This window comes from Macadamia integrifolia, chromosome 9 (assembly GCF_013358625.1).
Source record: "Macadamia integrifolia cultivar HAES 741 chromosome 9, SCU_Mint_v3, whole genome shotgun sequence".
NCBI lineage: Eukaryota > Viridiplantae > Streptophyta > Magnoliopsida > Proteales > Proteaceae > Macadamia > Macadamia integrifolia.
This window is the reverse complement of record NC_056565.1, coordinates 31,810,171-31,828,448: the sequence shown is the minus strand read 5'-3', so window position 1 is coordinate 31,828,448 and position 18,278 is coordinate 31,810,171. Positions and strand designations below refer to the sequence as shown.

General features: G+C 37.7%; 2 protein-coding genes across 7 annotated transcripts; one reads left to right on the top strand and one right to left on the bottom strand.

The window, feature by feature from the left end:
- Nucleotides 1-1,032: 1,032 nt before the first annotated feature.
- LOC122089133 (receptor-like serine/threonine-protein kinase ALE2) lies at nt 1,033-14,559 on the top strand. 6 transcript variants are annotated; one of them, XM_042658627.1, is made up of 10 exons: nt 1,033-1,645; nt 4,421-4,504; nt 4,975-5,019; nt 5,133-5,246; nt 5,330-5,446; nt 5,566-5,940; nt 6,035-6,292; nt 12,669-13,058; nt 13,138-13,378; nt 13,610-14,559. In XM_042658627.1, the coding sequence occupies exons 1-10, from the start codon at nt 1,588-1,590 to the stop codon at nt 14,319-14,321; spliced, it is 2,394 nt and encodes a 797-aa protein (XP_042514561.1). In that variant the 5' UTR covers nt 1,033-1,587; the 3' UTR covers nt 14,322-14,559. The 6 variants fall into 6 exon arrangements, with proteins under 6 accessions (XP_042514561.1, XP_042514559.1, XP_042514565.1 ...); XM_042658625.1 differs by having other exon boundaries at nt 4,927-5,019; XM_042658626.1 differs by having other exon boundaries at nt 1,034-1,645; nt 4,927-5,019; nt 5,569-5,940.
- Nucleotides 14,560-15,653: 1,094 nt separating this feature from the next.
- Nucleotides 15,654-17,263, bottom strand: LOC122088404. The gene is made up of 2 exons (XM_042657670.1): nt 16,508-17,263; nt 15,654-16,223 (listed from the first exon to the last, which is right to left on the bottom strand). Exons 1-2 carry the CDS (start codon nt 17,037-17,039, stop codon nt 15,985-15,987), a joined length of 771 nt encoding a protein of 256 aa, XP_042513604.1. The 5' UTR covers nt 17,040-17,263; the 3' UTR covers nt 15,654-15,984.
- Between the last annotated feature and the right edge of the window lie 1,015 nt (nt 17,264-18,278).

Below are 18,278 nucleotides of genomic sequence, written 5' to 3'. Positions count from 1 at the left end.
AATAATATTGCATAGGATGAGTTGTGCAAATGGTTGGGCCAAGGGAATTCTTTAGGGTGATCATTAGAGTTGTTTGATATCCTCTTACTTTATTGTTCAATTTATGTATCGGTTATGCACCCATTTGTTGGTTGTCCGGATAGTTAGGGTGAATTAGGAATTATGTGGATAAATGAATGATCCCAAATTCGATAACGATTTAAGTGGAGATTATGATGGTGAATTGCTATGCTAGTTTTTAAATTTAAATGATTTATATCTCGGTTGTTAGTATGATGGTAAAAAAACAATGGTAGATAGGATATTCAAGATGTTGTGATAGCTAATGACTACTTGTTTTGCCAAAAAAAAAAAAAATACTTGTTTTTTATTTAGTTTTTAGTAGTACTTTTTTCTTTTTCCAAAAGAAATAACACTACTCAGAAAAGAAAAAAAAAAAAAGGTGTTATGCCTGGACATAATAGACACAAAAGGATCATATAGTCTCATATTAAAGATTCTTGGGCGCCCCCTTCCATTGGCTATGCCCTCTAACGTATACACATGTGGATAGCATTCTCTTGGATTTTTTTTTTATTAGAAAAAACATTATATAGGATTATATTGGATGATTAGAATGTAAACAGTATTTAACTACATTTTATTAAAAAAAAATCACATTTTATGCATATATATTAATATTTTATTTTTCCAAAAAATAAAAAGTAGGTCACACGTGACAATTCAAGGGGTCCATGTGTCATCTTTGCACGTGAATTTGAGATAGGCCCATGAGTCTCTTTATCAGGGCGTTTCCCTTGTGAATTATTGGCTCACTTTTTTTCTTTTTATTTAAATCTGTGCCTCGTTTGTTGCGCCCTATTTCCCATCCATTGTGGGCCCGGGCCTTGTGGCACTTCCCAAAGAAAAAGAGAAGAAAGGAAAAGACATGGCCTTTTTGGACAATACCGCTAAAATTAAGGGACCTACTTGCAAAATCCACTCGAAACCCGGCGGTAAGAGAGAGAGAGAAGAGAGAGAGTGGTAGTTTTCTGCGTCTCGGCCTCTATGGTAACCTTCTGTTTGCTCACAGGTTTTGTCTCTCTCTCTCTCTCTCTCTCTCTGTCTCTGTCTCTCTCTCTTTCTTGCTCGCTCGCTGTCCTCCCTAGCTTTGTAGCTAGTAGTAGTTTTGTCTCATTTTCTCAAAAAGACATTGTTACTCTCACTCGCTTGCTGAAGATCTATCTATTGCTTTTCCCTGTGTCTTCTTTCGCTTGTTTCTGTCTTTCACACCGAGTCTGCTCTCGTCTCGTCAGTGCTAAAGTTAAAAATCCTCTCTGGAAGATCACCTAGGTTTCATGGATCTGTTAATTCACCGGCATTGTTCCTCTAGAACCAGGATTTCATGACCACATGCTTTTTTCCAGTCACTCTGTGGTCGTTAGCGTCATGCAATTGTTCGGCTTGGAGGCTGAGGGGTATGAAGGGTTGGTACGATGGAATGGGTTTTCTGGGGACTTCTTGGGCTGTCTTATCTACCCGTTCGTCGCATTTGAATTTAAGCTCTTGGGTTTCCTCTGATATGACTTTGATTTGGGGGGAAGGAAGATGCTGTTACTGATGATGCTTCTTCTTCCTCTGTTCAATTTGGTTCCCTCTGTTTCTGGTACGGTTTCTGATGTGCTTGTCTTGCTAACGTTAGTGTTAAATATCTTCTATTTTTCTTAGCGGTTGCTCTATGTAGCTGTTTCTAGAGAGTAATTGTCCATTTGCTATTTTCCCGAGTTAGCTATATGGAATTTGCTTTTGGGAAAGGCTTTCTTTAAAAGTAGAAAAGAAACAAATTGGGTATCGTTGATGCACAGTTGAAATGCAAGAAGTGCATTCCAAATGGGTCTAACACTAGGTCCTTTCAGTTTGAGCATTAATGGAGAATACACTTTAGGATTCAGAAGAGGAGAGGTGCATCGCACAGTTGGTGAAGTGGGTATTTGGCCAAACAATAACTGCAAGCAAGCTGCTGCGTTATGATTTAAAATTATTAGTTCCTTGACGTTGAATGTTTGTCGTTGTGGGGATGAACTTCTTTCAATTTATTAACCTGGTGGTGAGCGTCTTGTTAAACAGTTCATGTGATGTTTGGGTGAAATTGGAATGTGTGATATGAAATTAGAAGTGCACCAAGTTTGCAAATGCAACTTGAGATAGTGGGTGATGACTGTCCTCATTCTCTTCTATGCCTTACCAGAAATGTGTCCTTATATGCTGACAAGTTTGTTGGTTCTTGCTTTATTGCATTAATTTTCCTGTGTCCGCTTGGACCAGAAATGATATTTCTCCATTGCTAATAATGGATTTGGTGAAAAAAATATTTTGCTATATTTTGTAATGCTATATTCCGAACTTCTTTAAAGCCATAACCCACAGCCTAGAGGATTCAAACCGATCATTTATCTACTGGAACCCTAGAGACGGCATCCTTGCGTACTCTTGCCAATCATCTTGCCAAGAAATCTTTTCCTACCTATAATTGACCTTAAAACCTACAGTGAAGCACATTTCACACCCACTGCCTCATTCTAAACCATTGTATGAGGAATCCTAATTCCATACACTGACTTTACTACTTCACCTTGTTCTTTTTCTTCTTAACTTACCCCAAACTGATCTTATTGGTTGCCTGCAGTTTGTGACCCTGGGCCATCAATAGATAATAAGTTGACAGGCGATATTGTGCAACCCTATCCCATTATCATCATTTCTTTATAAGTTCCTGTTTCCTTGCTTGCTCGAAGATCATGTGCCAAAAGGGCCATTGATTGATACACATTGGCATACCCAAATAAGTAAATGAAGGGTGTCCAAAAATACAAATGAGCATGCCATCTGGATTCCACTTTCTTCTTCTTCACCAATTCCAATTATCGTTGAAATATTTGTGAGATACTTTTGACATTTGAATACTTTATATGGGTGGGGGAGGTGATGCTTCTCACTTGCGTAGAAAGAGAGTGAATGTTGCTTGGGTGAAAAGAAAAGTAGATGAAGAATTCCTTAGTGAAAGCCTTCAAAGAGCTTTAAGCAATCTTCTTTCCAGTTTTGCTCTGCCGTTAAATGCATTTATTCATATACAATTAGTTCAATTAGTTTTAGTGAACCAAAGAGTGGCCTGATGTTGTTTTCACATGCCTTGGTGGGTTGTATTGTTTCACTTTTTTTCTCTTTTCCCATGCAATTTTTATTTATAAATATAAGAAAGGGAGAGGGGATCTCCATGCAACTGCATGGGAAGGAAACCCCAAGCGGAATTTATCACAGTCGTTGGATGGTGATTTGTACAGTACGGGGAGAAAGGATGGGGAGAGAGAATGTGGGATTCAAGAAGAAAAGTATCTAGACTGGTTGGCCAACACTGTCCCCATAAAGAAAAAGAATGGGCAGATCCGAATCTGTATTGACTTTCATGATATCAACCAGGATTTTCCCAAAGATGATTTTCCATTACCGATCACCGAGATGATGATTCAGAACACCATGGGGTAATATTAAAATCAAAGTGAGGGGGTCTCTCGGAGCTGCCAGCTTTGAGGATCTTTTCCCTAAAGGAAAATACCCTGACTGCCCACTTTGAAGAGTTTGATATGGATAGATTGACACTAGATGATTTTCACTATCAGACCTATGGGTAGAGTCAGAAATTTTACTGAGTCAAATGGTTACGGAGCTTTAAATAAAAGCTAATCAATATCTTACAAGTGTTGCAAAGATACTGTTAAGTTGTCCGATAATGCAGTTATGCATGTCTACAGGTGTATATTCTTAAATGGACAATGTATTTACTGTTACTTGCTATTTAGATTGAAAGAAAATTAGCAAAATCCATGACACTGCTCTTACTATGTGAATTGATGAATGCAAAGCTCAGATGAAGATCCAAGGCTCTATTATATAAGACCGATTCACTTTTGGATTCACGTACGCATCTTAGTTTCCAATGAAACCAAGAGCAGCTAATGATGTGGTGGATGATTTGGCAAAACGAGGGGTTGTAAGACCATGTTTGTCTTTTGAGGATGATTTGCCTTAGTGAAAAGGGTGGGTATTTATATGCTATTGGGCTATGAGATTCTTGGGGTCTTAGGTCTTTCTTTTTCATCATGTTGTTGTATCTCTTGTTGGTATCTTTATCTTTTCTATAAATTGTTGCTTCTGAAAGAAAAAAAATCTAAAAAAATTCTTGTGTCATTAGTTTCTATCTTTGCTTAATTGGTTCGTAGAAGATTGAGGATGAATTGGAAATTTATATGTTAGACATTGAGTCTGTCTTTTTGATTAGTGCTTGTGGTGCATTTAGAAGGTGATTTCTTCAGTTTATATATATATATATATATATTTTTTTTTTTAAGATGATAAATTTCTAATATAAATCTTTCTTCTTTAGGGTATCCAATACTACATATAAACTTGTCACCTTCCGTGCTGCCAAACCATCCACTGTCTATGAGAAAAATATCAGAGGAGCATGGTAAGAATGCAATTTTTTAACATAGCCTTGTTCTATTATCAACCACCACCTTATATAAATTTTTTGCTTAGTGGAATGCCTTTTTTCCTTTCATGCTAAATAAAGAAAAACTTCTACTACTAATACTAATAACAATAGTAATAATAATAACAACAAAAAATACTAATAATAACAATATTAACAATAATTAAACTAATAAAATAAAAATAAAATAGAAAACTTAGGCAAGCATAAGAGATTTTTTCCTTTATCCATTCTAGTAATCAGTTCAAGGCTCTTTAAATTCTCTCATTTTTGAAATATAGTGTAGATTATCTTTTTATTTGTATTAACTGCTTGTATGGTTCAGTCCTTTTTGTTGTTCTTTTTTAATGGTACTAATTGTTGTTTGTAGCATTTTTTTGCTAATAATTTTCTTTCAGGAAGAGAATATTCAACTGACAACTCAGGCTTATTCTTGTTTTTCGAAGGGCGATCCTCCTTGCATACACAGACAGTAATACGAGCTATTCAAGGTGTTGTTCCAGCTTCTTCTCTTACATATGGATGAAAGCTGAAAATCTACCATTCTGGATAATATCCGAGGCTTCTGGATTTTTTTTTTTATTATTATTATTTTCTTTTGCAGCAAGATTATTGCCATCAAACTTGGAATATGCTTTATCGAAACCACCCGAACTATGGAGAGTTGAACGCTCTTTTGGACCATCATCTTCGCCTGCTCCTGCTCCGACATATAGAGGTATTGGTTGTTATCACACTCTTTACTCCATGCCCTTGCGTTTTAGCTGTCCATTCCTGATTAGATTAATGCATCTCTTTCAGGCCCTGTTACCAGTCCTAGCAGTAGTCAGTCATTGAGACCTCATCATCACCATCATCATCGTCATCATCATCGGAAGAGAGCTATTGCTGTCTCACCATCCCCATCTACTGTTTCAGGTGGCAACTTTTTAAAAATCTTGTTTAAATTCTTTAGCTGACTTAGATTTACTATTGCATTTTTGTGGGTTTCTATTTATCATTGATTTAATTAGAAATATTTTGACATTGGAATGTAGCAGGTTGTGATCAAATCACTTGTGGGCAGCCACTTACTTCAACTCCGTTTGGTTCACCTTGTGGCTGTGTATTACCTATGAAAGTTGAACTTCGTCTTGGTGTAACTCCAATCGAATTCTTTCCCCTTGTTTTAGAGCTAGAGATTGAGGTTGCGGCAGGCACATATCTGAAACAAAGTCAAGTGAAGATAATGGGTGCTAGTGCCGATGTTCAAGATCAAGGGAAAACAGTGGTAGACATTAACTTGGTCCCACTAGGAGAGAAGTTTGATAACACTACTGCTGCACTAAATTATGGCAGATTTTGGCAAAAGAAATTGCCAATAAATGCAACTCTTTTTGGTGATTATGAAGTGATATACATCAAATATCCTGGTAATAACTTGGACTCCCTTAACCTTTTCTATTCCTCCTTTGATGACTTTCTATGGGTGTGTGCCGGCTTAGTCTCTGAAAATGTCATTGTCAGGGCTTCCCTCTTCACCACCGTTGGAGGACTCCCACGGTCCTGTTGGAAGTGGAGGTCATAAAAACCCTATCATGGCTGATATTCATAGCAAGAGTCTGAGCATGAATGCTAGAACCATTGCCATTATTGCTTTGTCTGCATTTGTGCTCTTCTTGGTAAGCCTTGGCATGGTTTCCTTCCTCTTAAAATGCAAGAGAGCTGGAAGGACATCAACATCTGCTGGGCCTGCAACAATATCCTCCATTACTAAAAGATCTGGTAAGATTTTAATTATGGTTATCTAAACCTACTAGTGGTAGTATAGCTTGTTATGAAGATGAATCACTTTTTTTAACAGCTCCATTGATGATTTCTATTATTTCTTTAGAATCGGAAGACATAAAAACATTACTGGAACATCTTCTTACTTATACTCATTTTTCATTTTTAAATTTCATCCAAATATTTAATGCATCTGTATATTTGCTTAAAATAGTCAACTTCTTGTGTAATTTCTTGCAAATATTACACCTCTGAACTTTTTTCAATCCAAATTGTAGTGGTATGGTTATGCCACTATTGTCAGATTGTAATGCCTTTTGAGTTGATCTATTCGACCTGGTTACATTTAGAAATATTTCTCCATGACACTAGCTGGTGTATCTGTTAATTCTAACCTCTCAGTTTTCGGCATGTGAACTGAGGAGCATGGTAACTTTGTCTTATAAACAGATGTGTTCTGATCCTCATCCTTGCAAGAATGGTTGCAGCCTTACAGTCTATCTGTCTCATGTACTGGAATGGTAATGGGAAGGAAAGAAATTTCTTTTTTCAGTGAGAATAGATGACCAAAAGGTGGAAGCTTGACAATTTGAATCCTTCCAAAATTCCAGCAAAATGCAAAATGGGTGAAGTTTCAAAAGATGTAACCCTGAGGTGAAAGGGCATTCATCTCCCAGCCTGGCAATAGTTTGGAGTCATTATGGGGGGTAAAACATTCATTCTGAACAGCTCTAGAGAGAGAACTCAAATCCTTAATGGATGGTCCAGGAGAATGTGGGGACTGGGGACTGGGGACTGGCTTATCAAGTCTTCTTCCTAACTGCACGTCTTTTATGAGTTTCGTTCTGGATATGAGATGATTGGCAGTTAGATTTTATCTCAGGATGTAATCCATATAAAGATCGCTACTGTGGTTAGAATAATGCAGGTTACAAGTAAATTCAGAAGTGTCTTTTGCAGTTGCCTACAATTTATCAATAGTAAACATATGTTTCAAAAAGAGAGAAGAGCATCTAATAACTTTCGAAAGTGGACAGTATAGTGGCCAATAACTAGACGAGCCGATAGATTTTCATGTAATGATTGTAAGATTATGCCAGGGAAGAGCTTAGCCATGCAACGTAGATCAACGACCATAGATATGTGTTTTAAATGGCTTATCGTAGGAGATGTGAGATTATTTGCCATTGGATAAGATGGTGGAACTTAAAGGGTGAAAACTTAAGGATATTTAATGATAAATTAGTATCACATGGAAGGTGGGATTTATAAATGATGACCGTAATATAATATGGAATGAGATGGCTGCTTTTATTCAAAATACAGCTAAAGGTGTTCTAGGTGAATCTAAAGGAATACAAAACTCATCTAGGGAGACTTGGTGGTGGGGTGAGGAAGTTCAAATATAATGAAGGCTAAGAAATCTAGTTTTAAAACTTAGCAAAGGACAAAAGATGAAGAGGATTTCAAAAGGTATAATTCAATAGAAATAAAGTTAAGAAGACAATTGGGAAAGCAAGGGCTACGAAATATGAGGATCTCTATAACAGGTTCAGCACAAAGGAAGGGGAACAAGTAATCTATAAACTAGCCAAACTTGGGGAAAGGAGGAGTAGAGATTTTAACCATGTTAGATGTATTAAAATTGAGGATGATAATTTTTAATAAATGACGAGGAGATTAAAGAGAGGTTGGCTAATTATTTCTACTGTTTATTAAATGAAAATAATATGGAGTAATAGTATCGTACAACAACAACCATAACCTTATCCCAATTGAATGGGGTCGGCTACATGGATCCAATATGAAATAGAAAAAGAAATAAGGCAAACAAGGATATAAAATACGGCAGAAGGGTATAATAACCATCATGAACATACAAATCGTGTATATATATCATACGGAAAATTAGGTTGGCCGAAGAAAAAGAAGCCTTGAAAATGATGAAAATAGATAAAGTAGTAGACTAGTAGTTCCAGATGGTATCCCAATCATGATTTAAAGTATCGGTACGTACTGTACCATATTGGGCCTTACCGATGCTACCGATACGATACATGGACTTTTTAAAATCTTTTTGTACCGATATGTATCCTACGATACACATCGATACACCACCGATACACACCGATATGTACTGATACTCTTTGGAAACTAAAAAATCGAGGTAAAATGTACATTTTGGTGTGTATCGGTACGTATCGGTGTGTATCGGTATGTATCGACCGATACATACTGATACGGTGCACTACGATGATATAATGGCCAAGATGAGTATTTTTTCAGAAAATATGATTTTTTGAGGGGGTTTTGTTCCAAAGTTGATGCCAGTCATTTTTTTCTCTAACTAAAGCGGAAATCAAGGTTGGAAAAAGGATTTTACATTTATGGGACAACTACAAACCTTAGATTCTTAGTGCTCTCAATTTAGTATCTATGCATAATATGTGTTATATATAGTTTTTTTTTAACTATTTTTTATGCAAAGTGTATTAAAAAATGTTTCCTATCCATTTATGTGCGTATCTTTGATACGATACACTCCGATAAGTATTTTAATTTTGGCCGACCGATACGGCGATCGATACCGATACTTTAATCCTTGACCCCAATAGAGGTTTGGAAGAGTGTAGGATTTTTTTGGATTATTGTGGCTAACCTAGGTTATTTAAGATCTTGAATAGAAGGATGAATGGATAAGAAGCATTGTAGTGCTAATTTGCTAATTTATAAAAATAAAGGTGTTATTCAAAGCTGTAATAATTATAGAAGAATGAATCTCAGGAGCCATTCTATGAAATTATGCGAGGAAGCTATTTTCACTTGAGATAAGAAACTAATATTTCGGACAACTAATTTGGTTTATGTCAGGGAGATCAACCACGAAAGCTATTTATTTGCTTAGGAGACTAATGGAAAGATTTAGAGCATATAGGAGGGATCTTCTATGGTCTTTATTGATTTAGAAGGAGCCTATGATAGAGTTTCTAGAGAGTTAATTTGGTAAGTTTTAGAGAAAAAAATGCTTTGAGTAAATACGTGGACATAATTAAAGATATGTATCATGATGTAGTGATGCGCATGAATGGATTAACGAGTTGCAATTGGTTTGCTTGTGGTGGTGGGCTTTATGCTGGTGCATTGAATCGCTATTCACAAATATCTCTAGCTCGAGTTGTGGTTTCTTTTCTAGTTTTCAATGCGGAGTTGAGTGTTCGAGTTGTTACTTTCATGTTTGGCGGGACTGTCAAGAATTCGTTATCTTATTCCTCCTTTCTTAAAAGTAGGTTGGGTGATGGATTGTTTTAGTGGTGGACGTAATGCATGTAGGACGCTTTGGCTTGACCGATCTATATGGTACGTTAGGTAGACAGCCGATACCTTGTTATAGACTGTCGTTATAAGCCTGTGGCTGATTTGTAGTGGTGCATCAGGTTGACTGCCAGCACTTATTATAATTAGCCATAACCAGTCAATCTTTTCGCATGGATCCTTGCGCTCGTCCTTGCTTGGAATCTCCATGTAGCCGCCATTAAGTTGGGATAAGGTTTTTGATGTTGTTGTTGTTTGTAGAGTTGTGTTTAAATTGTGTTTAGTTGCTTAGTTATTTCCTTTATTCTAGTTATCTACCATGAAAGGGAAGTACGGAATCCTATCATGGTCCATTGTGTTCCTTTCTTCTTCCATCATTCTTTCTCTTCTACTTTGCAGGTACTGAGTTCGGATTTTGTTTTGTCACATGGTATCAGAGCTATAACCAGTACTTGCTTTCTCCTTGATATTTGTTTCAAGAGTCTTACTAGTTTTCTGGTTTGTGGTGTGCAGCCACCTATGCTGTACTTTTCTCCTTGTAAAACCCTAGTTGATAGAAAATAAAGAACTAGGGTTTCATATACTGATGAAGAAAGGTGCATCAGTCTATAGATCATATCTGAAGAAAATCATATACTGCTGCTACTGCTGATCTTCTTCTCCTACTAGTTCTTATTGCTGTTGTCTCTGTTATTTCATCAACTAGCCTGTTTCGGCTTCTGAAGAACCCATAAGGAGAGAGTTTGATCTCTCGCATTACCATTTTCTGTTAACCTGAAACTTTGGAAACCTGGTCGTGACTTTAGGGCGATGCAACCCCTTGGGTATCATTCCCTAAAGTCTTTTTTTGGTGTTTTATTGACCTGAACCATCAACTATTAACATGCTTGCAGAGGTTAATTTGTTGTTTGGGTCACTTATGCTGGCTGCTTACCATGGGTGATCAGTAGATCTCCAAGATTCTGGGACTTTCCTAGAGTTCCAGCTTGATTAGAGCTCCCATGATGACTTCTCCCATCTGAACCGACTTCGTCTTTAAGTTGGTTTGTCCGCCTCTTCCTATTGTAAGGTTGAAGATTATGTTTTACCTCTATTTACTGTTAAGCCACTTTCTGTTAATTACAATTAACCCTTAGATTCTTAAGTGGTGTCGACTCTCTTCTTTTATTTTAAATTCCAGAATTCCCTCCCAATTACAAGTCAGTTAAATCGTGGTTGTCTTCTAACTGTTCTTATCATGTTTTTCCAAAATTGCCCATCCCTGCCTTCATTAATCTATTGTCCCTTGTTTTGAGTTTATTTCAAGTTTTTCCCCAATCAAGAAATCCTAATACCCTCTGCTTCCTTTTCTCCTTTGATCTACCAATCAAGAAATTCTGGTAAGTTACAGTTCTGCCACCCCTTGAATGTTTGATTTATTTACAATTCTGCTATTACATTTTTTCTCTTAGCTACCAACTATATATCTGCATGTGCTTTATATTAAGATCCAGCCATCGGATTACCACCAATTTTTGTAGTCATGTTGTGGTTATCATCTGATATTTGAAGATTATTTTTATCTACTCTAGTCATCAACTGCAGATTATATTATTTGCTTGTTCATGTCATTTGTTCGTGTCCTCAACAACAATTTCTTATGAAGATGGTTACTTGTTTGCAGCAACAAGATTGTTATCTCTGGTTTCCAGAAACCTTATGCTGTGTTATATGGTTCCCTGCAACCTTATTCTGTTACTTGTGGTTCTCAGCAACCTTATGCAATTGTCAGTGGTTCTCAGGAACTTATGCTGCACTTTATCAGTGGTTCACAACAATCTATGTTGCACTTTTGTCATTGGTTCGCAGCAACCTATGCTGCACATTTATCAGTGGTTCGCATTAACCTATGCTGCACTTTTATCTGTGGTTGGCAGCAGCCTATGCTGTACTTTTACCAGTGGTTCGCAGCGACCAATGCTGCAATTTTATCTGTCTTCTCTGTGAAGATTGCTATTTGCCTTCCTTGAGAAAGGTTTATGATCTTGCTGTTGCTGTTATGATATTTTGGCTTGCAATTGGTATTCTTTGGTGCTTAATTTGCTCGTTGCTGTCTGGATTTATTTGACATGAAGATTTTTCTCTACTGTTGCTGCTAATGATTGGTGTACTTGTGCTGGTGTTGTGACTGGAAGGAAGCTCTCTCTCTGTGATCACTGGCATCTACGGCTGCTATATTTGTTCAAGACTGGTTCTGCTTTTAATATCTATTCTTCTTGTTCCAAGCTGGAGCCTTTTGATATATATATATATATATACACAAAACAAACAAAAACAACATAGCCTTATCCAAGCTGGAGCCTTTTGACACACACACACACACACACACACACGCACACATATACACCTGCTTGAGGGGGAGTGTTAAAGACTACTCACAATAGGGGAATTGTCCCTATTGTGTTTTGTGTTTAGTTGTAGAGATGTGTTTAAATTGTATTTAGTTGTTTCCTTTATTCTAGTTTTTTTTTTGGGTGAATTTATTCTAGTTATTTACTTTCCTTGTAATTGACATATACTCAGGTCTCCTACTAAGAGTCAATTACCTTTGTTATACGTATGGGGAGTGACCATGATAGGGATGTACTGAATCCTATCGTGGTCCATTGTGTTCCTTTCTTCTTCCATCGTTCTCTCTTTTCTCTCTCCTCTCCTCTGTCTTCAACTTCACAGGTGCTGGTTTCAGATCCTGTTTTGTCTCTACATCTCTTAGTGTTTCTCTGATATGTATCCGATATTTTTATTCAAATCACCTTTCTGATACATTGCCCAATATCGATACTTAAAACCTTGATCTTTCTTCCCCCATTTTAAATTTGTATTAACTCTCTTTCTTTTTTATTTTTTTTTATTTATTTTTTATTTTTTATTTTTATTTTTTTTAATCAGAAAGCTTTAGAACTTCTTCAATGTTCAACCAGAAGCTCTGAATTTCAGACAGGCTGATTGATTAATGTTTTCTGCCAATATTGATTGGTTCTATAAACCAATTGAGCATGCTAAATTGGTATTTTCAATGCAGGCATCAGGTCCATTTTATCTAGTAGTATGGTAAGCTCAACATCAGTATCCCTTGTTTCCACCATGGCTACTTTCCTACTCTCTGTGGAGACATTCAGTCTTGCTGATCTTGAGAAGGCCACAGAGAAGTTCAGTTCTAAGAGAATCTTGGGGGAAGGGGGATTTGGACGTGTTTACCATGGGATCATGGAAGATGGAACTGAAGTTGCAGTTAAGTTGCTCACAAGGGGTAGCCAGAATGGAGACCGTGAGTTCATTGCAGAAACTGAGATGCTAAGTCGATTGCATCACCGTAACCTTGTCAAACTGATTGGTGTATGCATTGAAGAACACACCCGATGCTTGGTATACGAGCTTGTTCCTAATGGGAGTGTTGAGTCCCATTTGCACGGTATATTTTCTACATAACCTTCTGGAAATGCTCTTTGCATAGCATGTGGTCTTGTAAATGATTTGTTGGTTTGGTTTAGGTGCTGACAAGATAAAAGGTCCTCTTGACTGGGATGCTCGGATGAAGATTGCCATTGGTGCAGCTAGAGGTCTGGCATATCTTCACGAGGATTCTAATCCTCGTGTCATTCACCGGGATTTTAAGGCCAGTAATGTTCTCTTGGAAGATGACTTCACCCCTAAGGTCTCAGATTTTGGTATGGCAAGGGAAGCAACTGAAGGAAGTCAACATATTTCCACTCGGGTTATGGGAACTTTTGGGTAAGTGAGACACCACTCTTATAACTAATACATCGGTTCTTAAATCCCTTAGTCTTACCTTTTTCTTCTAATTTACGGTGCCCGATTGTACCCCCCCCCCTCTCCCAACAAGAAAAGAAGAGAGAGGGGGGGGGGGGAGGGAATGAAAGAAAAACTTTGTTTCGATATGCATCCAGAGGATTGGGATTAATTTTTTTTGCTTCTTAATAAAGAGAATTCACGAACCTGCAGGTATGTTGCTCCTGAATATGCAATGACAGGGCATTTACTTGTCAAGAGTGATGTCTATAGTTATGGGGTTGTGCTCCTGGAGCTTCTTTCAGGAAGAAAACCTGTAGACATGTCTCAACCTCAGGGACAGGAGAACCTTGTGACATGGGCCCGGCCACTACTGGCTAGTAGAGAAGGCCTAGAGCAGTTGGTGGATCCTTGCTTGCATGGAAACTATGACTTCAATGATATGGCAAAGGTGGCAGCAATAGCTTCAATTTGTGTACATCCAGAGGTGGCTCAGAGGCCTTTCATGGGTGAAGTTGTTCAGGCACTGAAGCTCATCTACAAGGACAATGATGAGATCTGTGTGGATTGCTGTAGTCTGAAGGAGTCGTCTGGTCCTGAATGTGAGAAGGGAGACCTGGGCCCTTCTGATAGCAATTGGTGGAATGCAGGTGGAATTACTCCTCACTTGACATACGGCTATGCTTCTTCCTTCATAACAATGGAATACAGTTCAGGTTCACTTGAAGAGATAGAGAACAGACCACTTTCAACTTCTAGTTTCGTGGGGGAAGGAGGGCCATTATCAATAAGACACAGCAACAGATCAGGGCCCCTAAGAACAGTCCGCAGCAAACCAGCCTTCTATAGGTTGAGGAGGGGGAGTATTAGTGAGCATGGGGGACTTCTTTCAAGGCGTGTCGGGAGTGACGGGTATTGGGTTTGAGTCGTCTTTCTATACTATTTTCCAGTGTACAGTTCAAATGGAGCCGGTTTTTCCACCGGTGCTTGATTAATGTATTGCAACAGGTATTGTTGGTTTCCCTGTTCATAGGGGAAAGGGGAGCCATGTCTTCTAAATTTAGAAATCTTGATTCATTACTGCAAATGTTAGAAATGTAATTTAAACATTCCCTGTATTATATGTCAGTTGAGTGTTGAAGTGAAGCTGATTGTTTTCTTTATAGTGTTAGTAATTTGCAGAATAGTAATTCCCCTTGGTATCTACATGTATTCAGACAGCGCAACCATGTGTAACCCCAAGAGGGATGGCGGATTACGTCGTCATCTATTTTTTTCTTCAGTTTACCAAAATTTGATTCATATGATTTGATCCCAAAGAGATGCATTGCCTTTACTTTTAAGGCTGTGTTTGGAATGAAATCGCGGAATAAATTCTAGGTCTAGAACCCATTCTGGAAGTTAAAACATAGAGAAGAACGGGATCTCAGAATGCGTTTTAAACCCATAATCTACTCCTAAAATGGTCTAAAAATATAAAAATTTTAGGATTTATGAATAATTCCCACATAAATAAGGAGTTCTGGAGATTTCAGTTACAAAATGGTTGTTTGATGGAATATAGAATAAGGATATACAAACAAGAACCAATCTCAATGAAAAGCAGAAAAAAATGGGATTAGTAAGTAATGGTATCTCTATACCTCATAGTTACAATTTGATTTTAGATTAAGTTGTACCATTGAGTATCATGATTTTAAATCCAAATTAAATATTAAAAAATGGTAAAACATTATGGTTAAATCTGATCATTCTAATTTAGAATCTCTTTGAAGCTATTAGTGATGTGGTTATAGATAAGATTGTACAATGATGTTTTCCATAATTTAAAATGCCATAGGAAAAAAAAAAAAAAAAAATGATGCTAAACTATATCATCATAGGAACTCAGGGTTTAAATATTCAGAATTGGGATCTAGATCGATCCTATATGATTCAGATCGGAATCGATAAAAATTGGTAAGAATTGCCCTAACTATACCCTAACCCTTGTAGGAACTCGGAGTATTTTGTTATCATATGTTGACACCATTTTTGCTTAGGCACCATAAATGTAATTTTCTTAAACGCTGGTTACCTCAAGTGTAATTAACCCGAAAATCGAAGATAAATAGAAGAGGATGCGACTACTACTTTCAGTGGCAATACTTTTGGTTTTCCTCCCTCATCTTTATCATTTTTGAAAAAAAAAAAAACTAGTCTGTTAGAGCACTCAAATTCCAGCAAAATGAAAATTTGCAGCATATATGCTTTGTAATACTTGAACAAGAATATCCATTCATTAAAAGGAAGTATATATTATGACCCTCTTAGTGTACTGAAAAAGTGTACAGCTCATGGTGATTAGATTCTATGACGATTCAAATCGAAATCGATGGAGACCAAATCTCGTATCCAATTCTGAGTTTTTAAGCCATGATTGTAACGATTTTTCACTTAATAGAGCTTTGTTTACTCATTGTTCATCTTTCACATACATGTATTTTTTCTGATTATTGATTTCATTCCTTATTATGCTGAACCTATCAGAAACTAATTATATATCTATATATATATATATATACCCCAAGCAGTGGCCATGGACCAATTTAATTTACATGGGCAAGCTTCCAATGAGACCCTTGGTAACATGAGTCACCCTTTCTCTTGCTGCTCATAATTCGTAGGCTCTGCCTCAGTATGTCTATTTCCCTTTCCTTTTTGATTCCTTCCTTCTCCATGACAGCTACTCTGGCTTTCAAATCTTGGATTGTTTCTTCTTTGCCTTTCAGTTCCGTCTTCAGTACTCTTATGGTGTCCTCCTCCTCTCTCAAGTACAGTCCATCTCCTACAAAATTTAATTATAAGCCGACACCATTAACTTTCCAATTTTAAGCCCAATAAATCAATACTGAAAAAAATTAAAACTAAGCCCCTGCTTTCTGTCATGGGTGAGCAAAAAAAATTCTGTTGAGACTCAGGTAAATTCATCCTTAAACTAGCCGTTAAGGAGAGGATGCCCAAGTCCTTATAAGCCTTCACATCCTCTTATCATGTCTGATGTGAGAGAGAGACATGTCTGATGTGTGTGTGTGTGAGAGAGAGAGAGAGAGAGAGAGAGAGAGATGTGACCTTGATGAGCTCTATGAATAAGAGTGTCGAGTTCAGTTTTGATAGAAAGGTAGAGCTTCTTCCATTTCTGCACAGCCTCATCTCGACGGGCCTGTTCCTCCCTCATGTGCTGAACCAAGAAGTTACTCCCCTGGCCCATCAATTGCCATTGCCAATACTCTTGACTGTCAAGAATATTTATCCCTCCTGCAAATATACCATCTTCCCCGTCCTCCAACATCCCTTGATGATTAATAGTCATCTCCTGATGATCTTTTGCTACCATTAATTCTGTTCTTAACCTCCTCACCTCATCTCTCAACTTCTTCCTCTCACCCTTCCACTCTGCTTCCTTCCTAGCATAGTTTTTCACCTGTTGCTTCTGGGCTTGACATTCCTTCTCTCTTAAATGCTTTATCTCATGAATCTCACCCTGCAAGAGCTTTAGCTTCTCTCTTAGGCGCATATACTCCACCTCCTCACATGGGCCACAGCTGCTTTTCTTCTTCTTCTTCTTCTTTCTGTTCTTGTTCTTGCTTACAATGCTACCCATATCAGCTCTTCTATCTTCTTTCCTCCACTCATTTACTGAGTGAAGTCAAGATAAAGAAGATAATATTAGCTAATGTTTGGAGGGTTGATGCTACTAGCTAGTCATTCAATTTTCTGGACTAGATGACAGGAGGAGGGTGAAGGACCATAAATGGTGCATGGGGAGAGGGGAAGGGGAGGGGTGGGGGCTCTTCTATGTATGAGCATTTCTCTGCAAAATATTTAATGGAAGTATCAACTAGAGCTCAGAAGGATAAATAAAGATGACTGGCTAAAGTTAAGCTGTGTGTATACGGTTTGATGTGTATCATTAGTGATTTGGAATGATCCAGACTCACATGTGGAATCACGGGTGCCGTAAGATGGAATAAATCAAAATGGGTTCCACACCTATGGCCCATGATGTGTTGATAGAAATAAATATCTTGTTGAAAAGGCAAAGTTTTTGTCTCCTGCAGGGGGTGGGGGGAATCTTGTGTTTGCGTCTGTGTATATGGGGAAGACTGCAGAGTACGGTTAACATTTACAAAAGCTAGAGGGGAAGTTAGTAAGGAAATGTTCTACATTATCTATTGGGGTTTGGGTGGGAGGGGAGGGGAGGGGAGGGGAGGGGGGGGGGGTGTGTGGAGTTTTCTGCCTTGGAATGGGGCTTCTGCACCAATGCATGGGCCAATGGGTGCATATGTAAAAATATCAATAGAATATGTATTATTACCTTCTATAGGAGGTGGGATAATCATTTCACCCCCATGTTGGGCGTAGCCCTGCGCTCCTCTATAGAAAGCTTTTTTCCATATATTTATTGTAAGGGTTGGGGGAGGGGGGTGTGGTAGTGGTTCTGATATTGATTGGCATGGTTGAAAATGGTGTCAGGTTGGCCATCTATTTGGTGCCAACTTGAAACTACCTGATAGGAATTGAATTCTTTGGATTTGGTTTAATGAACTATTGTTGTATACTTTTTGGTATATGGGTTTTTCATGGTGGCTCATCCACCATGGAATCTTGGATGAGGAGGGTACTTAGTTCTGTTTCCATATGAAAGAGTGATAATGGGATAATTTTAGGTGACGATTTCATGGGGTAATATGAAAAAGAATCTAGACTCAAATTCAATCATATACCCAAATATTGATCATACAATATTTTAATAGTGATGTGTAGGATTTTTTTTACACTTTATTTTATCATATGGTTAGTTCTTCCATTTTGGATTGAAATTCAACACATGTGTTAGCTT